This window comes from Hydractinia symbiolongicarpus, chromosome 9 (genome assembly GCF_029227915.1).
Source record: "Hydractinia symbiolongicarpus strain clone_291-10 chromosome 9, HSymV2.1, whole genome shotgun sequence".
Lineage (NCBI taxonomy): Eukaryota > Metazoa > Cnidaria > Hydrozoa > Anthoathecata > Hydractiniidae > Hydractinia > Hydractinia symbiolongicarpus.
This window is the reverse complement of record NC_079883.1, coordinates 30,955,108-30,963,170: the sequence shown is the minus strand read 5'-3', so window position 1 is coordinate 30,963,170 and position 8,063 is coordinate 30,955,108. Positions and strand designations below refer to the sequence as shown.

The following is an 8,063-nucleotide window of genomic DNA, read 5'->3' as shown; positions in this document are numbered from 1 at the left end:
TTAAAATAAGGACTGGGGCGAGTTGCGCTTAAAAGTAAACAAATTTTAGGGTAGCTAGCACCAGGTTTAATAGGCATTTTAATCACATAAACCAACTTAAGGACTGGAAACTAAGTGGTTTAAATAAAATATAGTCCTATACCAATAAGATTAATTCAAATACAAAGCTATTCGCTTGTTGCCTAGCTAAAACAAAACAAAAACTTTCAACCTCCATTTTGAAGACTGTGGACACCATGCCAACTTAAAGCAAAATATTTTCAGATACGAAGTTATCCCACAGATAATTTTTATAAAAATCATTCCAAGATAGTTACGAGATACGAATAAAAAAAGAACTGTAGGTGTATCAGTACATTACGAATTGATATTGTATCAAACATTAGGTACTTTTTTTTCAAAATTTTTGTTAAAGTTCAAGATGGCTACTGGGGATTTACACCTAGCTCGGTTGAACAAGCTGTGTCGAATATGTGGAAACACTCTGCCTGGACGATCACATATTGTCCAAGAGCACATAAAGAACTTGGACAGTATTTTCAGAGCTGATTTTTATTCTGATCGGGCAGGCATTCACCCAAAAAAATTCTGTCACTCGTGCTTTGCTACAATAAGTAATGTCCTAAAACGTGACTCAGCTACCGCTATTGTGCCTGTTAAATGGTATACACATAAAGACACCGAGTGCAAAACATGCATATTAAGTGCACAAAAAAAGAGAGGTGGCAAACCTATGAAAAGAAGGGGCGGTGGTAACCCAACACACAAAGCTGTGGATTCCGCAGAAAAAACTTGGACACCCCTAGAACTTAATAAAATTTACAGAAAAACCTCTGAACTTTTTGACTATAGTGGAAACGTTCTCTCAGACATAAATATCAGTGAAGGCAACTGGGAACATCTGATTTGTGCTTTGTGTAGCAATATTTTAAAAAGGCCATTAATGATAAACCAATGTAACCACGTGTTTTGTGCCTTGTGTTTAACAAATTGGTTGGAAAATTCAAATAGATGTCCCACCTGCAGCATCCCAACAACACCCGGGGATGTCTCGCCTGGTTTGTGCATTTCCAGGATTTTAAACACACGAGTTGTCAAGGGAACATGTGGTTGTTCATTTAAACTGCTGTCTGCACAATCGCACACATGCTCTCCAGCATTGTCATTTACAACACTAGAGATGATGCAGTTGAGCCCTTCCAAGCCTGTACCGAAAAAGGTAGAAGAATGCATTGCTCATGTGGTTGGAATAAAAATGCAGCAGTCAAACTTGCCGAATAAAACTGTCCAATTGCCCAGTGGAAGTTCACAAGTAAGATTACTTATGTATGGAGTGGACTCAGTAAAAGTGATTTGACATTGACTTTTTTTAACAAGCAACTGATTTTCAAACGGCTGATAAAGCAAAAAATTTTGATCTTAGCAATTTTAAGGCTGAAATCAAAACTGAAAATAAGTTGCTTTTGTATATGTCTATATATGTGCATACCTAGGTTATCATTTTTTTACAATTCCAGTGAAATGTTTCTTATACACATTTTTTATACAAAAAACAAGCCATAATAAGAACAAGACAAATTTTAAAATGTTCAGAGTAAATAATTAAAAATAATAATAAATATAAGTAAGTGGCTAGAGGGGTCACAGAATATAGGAAGTTTTGGGGGTCAATAAAAACCATTCTATATATTAGGAGATTTACTAAAATTTTGATGTGCCCACCCTAAATGCTAAGGCGTCTACATCGTTAAGTGATCTTATATAAAAAATGTGTATAACTACTTTATACAAAAATACAAAACTATGCTATGTTATATTAAAAATAATGTACACATAATTGTCTGTAACAATATGATAATTTTAATAGTAATATTACATTTTACATAAAACAAATTAATAACATATGTTCCATATTTTAGCCATTGACAATAACACCCATTAGAATTCCTCGCAAGTCTTCTGATGAAACATGTGAAAGGAATGTGCGGAAAAGAGCAAATACAGCCAAGGAGTTAATCCATCTGATGTCTGGTGAAGAAACCCAATCTGTCACAAAACAGACCACAGCACTGCTAAAGTCTATGGAAGAAAGTGACAGAAATACTATCATTAAAAATTTGGGTACAGAAGTCATTATTCCAGCCAATCACATCACAGCAATGAAATCAAATTTAAACATGCCATGGAATCAACTACGTGAAATATCACGTTGGTTGAAAACATTCAACATAAAAATTGAATCAGAAAAAAAAGCAAGAAGTGTCGCTGCTGAATGGGTAGGCCAAGGACTGAGAGTTGAGCTGGCTCCTCTCACCAAATTATCAGTTGGAAACAGGGTATCCGTTATACCTAGGCCCTGGGGGTATCTGTATAATGTAGTTGGCCACATTCTGTATCAACTCAAAAAGCTAGAATGTCACAATTTACTTGTAAAACATAGTTTCATTCCTGACAATGAGATCCATGTTAAAATTGGTGGAGACCATGGAGGAAATAGTTTTAAAATGGCATATCAAATAGGCAATGTTCTAAACCCAAACAAGAAGGAAAACACAATAATGTTTAGCATTTTTGAAGGTAACAAACATTAATGCAATATATTACAAATATGAAAAAAAAAAAATTAAAACTGGAATTTCCAAAATTCTATGCATGTGATGTCTAATTGTGATCTAAAGTAGAAATGATCTAAGTGATCTAAAGTAGAAATCAAAACATTTTTTATATTTTTTTTTTAAATTAGGGAAAGACACAAGAACAAACTTAAGAGTCTGCCTTGAACGGTTTCGACCACAAATAAAAATGCTGCAACAAGTCAAATATAAAGAGTCGATATTCCGTGTATTTATGTATGGCGACTACGAATTTCTGTGTGCAATGTATGGTATAACTGGTGCAAATGGTAAATATTAATTACTTAAGATCTGGGGCAAGTTGCTAGTTGATAATCAAAATTAATTAATTTTTGACCACAAATAAAAATGCTGCAACAAGTCAAATATAAAGAGTCGATATTCCGTGTATTTATGTATGGCGACTACGAATTTCTGTGTGCAATGTATGGTATAACTGGTGCAAATGGTAAATATTAATTACTTAAGATCTGGGGCAAGTTGCTAGTTGATAATCAAAATTAATTAATTTTTGACCACAAATAAAAATGCTGCAACAAGTCAAATATAAAGAGTCGATATTCCGTGTATTTATGTATGGCGACTACGAATTTCTGTGTGCAATGTATGGTATAACTGGTGCAAATGGTAAATATTAATTACTTAAGATCTGGGGCAAGTTGCTAGTTGATAATCAAAATTAATTAATTTTTACAGAACTTTTTTTGCAACTTCATAAAGTTCCTGTAGTTTAACAATGGGTTTTTACTACGCAGATATGGGAAATGCATAGTTAAAAATGGTTTATTTTTAAAAGTTTCTAATAAAATATGTATACTTTAACATTTGTGTTTAGGGCGTCACAGCTGTTTGTTTTGCAACATTACCTCAAAACTAATGAACATCCCAGTGTTTACTCGCAAGAAATTTAAGAAAAGGTCACTGGCGACACTTGAAGAAAATTTAGCAGATTTCCGTGAAAGTGGTGGGAGCCCTAAAAATGCGAAAGAATTTTATAATGTCATTGACAACATATTTTTTGACATACCTATTGATCAAGTATACATCATATTTTTATGCTTTTCCACTGCAAGTTGATTTAATAATCCCAAAATAAAATCTATATAAACACCTAATTTTAGGTCTGTATTCCTGGTCTTCATATTTCCTTGGGTGTATATCAAAAGATGTTTAAAATGTTTGAGTCTTCTTGCCAAGACTATGATGTAAAAATAGCTCTGCTGTTGGCAACAGAAGACAATGAACTGGATTCAGATTATGGTGACTACATCGAAGTCCTTAAAGAAACAAATGACTTGCAGCAAAAGCTGGAAGATGAAAAAGCCAAATTAGCAAACCAGCAAGATCAGTTAAACTGGCTTGTAATATCTGGTGGCTTACAACGAAATATACTGACGTACGAGAAAAGTATAATAAAAACTGAGAAGAAAATCACAGAATTAGAATTAGAAATCTCAACCTTGGGAAACAACAAAAGAATTTTAGTGGGTATGATCATTTTTATTACCTAAGTAATTTTTTGTGATATTCGCAAATGTTTTTTTGTCTGGAAATTCCAAGAAATTTAATTCCCGAAAAAAAACTTTCCAAAATTATAATTTTCATTCTGATCTTATGATGCAAGCCTTATATTCTCTCCAATCTAAAGCTATGTTTAATAGTTTGTTCATCTTATTTTAGGTGTTGGTCCTTGTGCTTCTTCAATAGATAAAACGCTGCAAAAAATGGGTGTTGAACGTCAGGCCTACCATGGCCAAAGTTTTATCGGCAACCATGTACATAAATTGCTAAAGGTTTGTTAATACTAACAATAATGTAGCAATTTAAAAATAACATATTTAAAGAAAATTAAAAAAACAATCTTGCTCTTATAGAAAGAAAACATCCAAAATTTAACATCCAGCATTAAAGAGATTGTTGCAGCACAAAAGCATGATGACCAGCTTATTCACAGTGTGAATTTAGAAATGGATAAGTACGACATGTTATTTACTTACTTTGCAGAAGTTCATAACATTTACAATTCGGCAAAATATCTGTCATGTGAGGAAATACTGGCTTTAGGTGAGAAACTTGTTCCTTTTTTTAATAATAAATAAGTTTTTTTTAAAATTTCATGTGCCAAAAACAAAACAAAAAGAAAGAATAATATACATATAGTACATAATTCTAGAAATTTCAATTAATAAATTCATGATGCATCTGCGAACTAACTGGCCAAAAGTTAATATTTCACCAAAACTGCATATGCTTGAAGATCATGTCACTGAGTTCATAGCAAAATGGAATGTTGGATTTGGGTTTTATGGCGAACAAGGTAAACAGCCACTTAAATTTGTAACCTGGTAACACCAAAATTTGTGTTTTTTACCAAAATGTGTTATTTTTCAGAAAATGTGTAGCTAGCTAGCTTAAATGTCAAATTATAACATTTTTAAGGTGGAGAAAGCTTGCATCATGAAATCAACAGGATGTCGAGCAGGTACAGCTGCATCAAAAACCCAGTCGAGCGGTTACGAAATACATTAAAGCAACATTTTGTTAATGTAAATCCTGAATCGAGCCAATTAAAACCAAAAATTAAAAAAAGAAAAATTGCACGTGAAGAATAACTTTTAGACTTACAGCTTAGATAGCTAGTTATATCTTTAACTGCATATTAGCATTACTTTGCAAGCTCCTTTAGTCTTTGCATTATTTCAAAGGTGGATCAGCTGGTCTAGAAAGAAAAAGAATTGAACAGTTAATTAGCTTACTACATGCATAGTTCATTTTTATTTGACTTTTTGTCGAGCTTACGTTAGTAGTGTATGAGACGCAGAAACCTTATTTAGAGTTACAGAATTGTTTATATAGAATGTTGTTTAGTGTTGTTATTCTGTGAAATATTAGCTTAGTAAACTACAACAGTTTTAATGCCTACAATAAATCATACAGTAGATTATGTCAAAGAGGGAGTTAAAATTTTCAGGTTTTACACTAACTTTTATTGCCAGAATTCAGCGCTCTAGCATTCTTTCAGAAGTACTGATACAGTTTTTTCGTTTTTCTTACCTTGTAGATGAGCCTTTCAGCTTTCCAAAAATATATAATACACCAGCCACATAACTTCGCAACGTCCACAAAACCAAAAATTAGTTGGAACAAGTTGCCATGTTAATTTTAACAAAAAAAAGTATGCCTTCAAAACTGCCACAGTATTACTCCAACAGCATGCTTGTCGCAAAGGTAAAAGAAAGATTTAGCTTCCAGCGTGTTGAAATGCTTTAAAAAACTAAATTAAATCCACTGAAATAGATTCTATCATGCAAAAGCGATTTCAAAAAGTTAGTTACTTATTTATCATGATTGTTTTTATTTGCGCCCGCCATCTTGCGCCTCAACGTGGCCGTAATTATTGACGCATGCGCAGTCTTAGTTTCCGCTCTGAAACAGCCGTGATATAGTCGAATGTATACAAAAAAAGTACCCTGTGAGTAAACTCATTTCCAGAACGATTTTTTAAATAATCTTTTCACCACTAAAACGCATAAGACTTGTAGGTTTCAAAATTGTTCTCATTTTTGATGAGAAGCTGAATAAAAGAAGTTTCAACGCCGGCAAACGAAAACCCGCGATTTCCCGTAAATCCCGGGCTTGGCCCGTATAGTCAAAAGTATACAAAGAAAGTGCCCAGGGAGTAAACTCATTTCCCGAGCGATTTTTTAAATTATCTTTTCACCACTAAAACGCATGAGACTTGTAGTTTTCAAAAATGTTTTCATTTTTGATGAGACGCTGAATAAAAGAAGTTTAATCGCCGGCAAACGAAAACCCGCCATTTCCCGTAAACCCCGGACTAGGCCCGTATAATCAAAAGTATACAAAGAAAGTACCCAGGGAGTAAACTCATTTCCCGAACGATTTTTTAAATTATTTTTTCACCACTAAAACGCATAAGACTTGTAGGTTTCAAAATTGTTCTCATTTTTGATGAGACGCTGAATAAAAGAAGTTTCAACGCCGGCAAACGAAAACCCGCGATTTCCCGTAAATCCCGGGCTTGGCCCGTATAGTCAAAAGTATACAAAGAAAGTGCCCAGGGAGTAAACTCATTTCCCGAGCGATTTTTTAAATTATCTTTTTACCACTAAAACGCATGAGACTTGTAGTTTTCAAAAATGTTTTCATTTTTGATGAGACGCTGAATAAAAGAAGTTTAATCGCCGGCAAACGAAAACCCGCCATTTCCCGTAAACCCCGGACTCGGCCCGTATAATCAAAAGTATACAAAGAAAGTACCCAGGGAGTAAACTCATTTCCCGAACGATTTTTTAAATTATTTTTTCACCACTAAAACGCATGAGACTTGTAGTTTTCAAAAATGTTTTCATTTTTGATGAGACGCTGAATAAAAGAAGTTTAATCGCCGGCAAACGAAAACCTGCGACTTCCCGTAAATCCCGGACTCGGCCCGTATAGTCAAAAGTGTACAAAGAAAGTACCCAGGGTGTAAACTCATTTCCAGAACGATTTTTTAAATTTTTATTTCACCACTAAAGCCCATGAGACTTGTAGTTTTTAAAAATGTTTTCATTTTTGATGAGACGCTGAATAAAAGAAGTTTAATCGCCGGCAAACGAAAACCCGCCATTTCCCGTAAACCCCAGACTCGGCCCGTATACGCAAAAGTATACAAAGAAAGTACCCAGGGTGTAAACTCATTTCCCGAAGGATTTTTTAAATTATTATTTCACCACTAAAGCCCATGAGACTTTTAGTTTTTAAAAATGTTTTCATTTTTGATAAGACGCTGAATAAAAGAAGTTTAATCGCCGGCAAACAAAAACCCGCGACTTCCTGTAAATCCCGGACTCGGCCCGTATAGTCAAAAGTATACAAAGAAAGTACCCAGGGAGTAAACTCAGTTCCCGAACGATTTTTTAAATTATTTTTTCACCACTAAAACGCATGAGACTTGTAGTTTTCAGAAATGTTTTCATTTTTGATGAGACGCTTAGTGAAAGTGGCTTAATCGCCAGCAAACGATAACCCGCGATTTCCCGTAAATCCCGGGCTTGGCCCGTGTAGTCGAATGTATACAAAGAAAGTACCCTGTGAGTAAACTCATTTCCAAAACGATTTTTTAAATTATCTTTTCACCACTAAAACGCATGAGACTTGTAGTTTTTAAAAATGTTTTCATTTTTGATGAGACACTGAATAAAAGAAGTTTAATCGCCGGCAAACGAAAAACCGCGATTTCCCGTAAATGTCGGGCTTGGCCCGTATAGTCAAAAGTATACAAAGAAAGTACCCAGGGAGTAAACTCATTTCCCGAACGATTTTTTAAAATTTTTTTTCACCACTAAAACGCATGAGACTTGTAGTTTCCAAAAATGTTCTCATTTTTGATGAGACGCTTAATGAAAGAGGTTTAATCGCCGGCAA

The 8,063-nt window shown here is 34.2% G+C and overlaps 1 protein-coding gene across 1 annotated transcript; it reads left to right on the top strand.

Annotated features, from left to right (window-relative positions):
• Positions 1-3,132: 3,132 nt before the first annotated feature.
• On the top strand, positions 3,133-5,959 carry LOC130656403 (uncharacterized). Its single transcript, XM_057459250.1, has 7 exons — positions 3,133-3,260; positions 3,469-3,671; positions 3,755-4,121; positions 4,314-4,426; positions 4,508-4,697; positions 4,807-4,950; positions 5,073-5,959. The coding sequence occupies exons 1-7, from the start codon at positions 3,161-3,163 to the stop codon at positions 5,243-5,245; spliced, it is 1,290 nt and encodes a 429-aa protein (XP_057315233.1). The 5' UTR covers positions 3,133-3,160; the 3' UTR covers positions 5,246-5,959.
• The last annotated feature ends 2,104 nt before the right edge of the window (positions 5,960-8,063 follow it).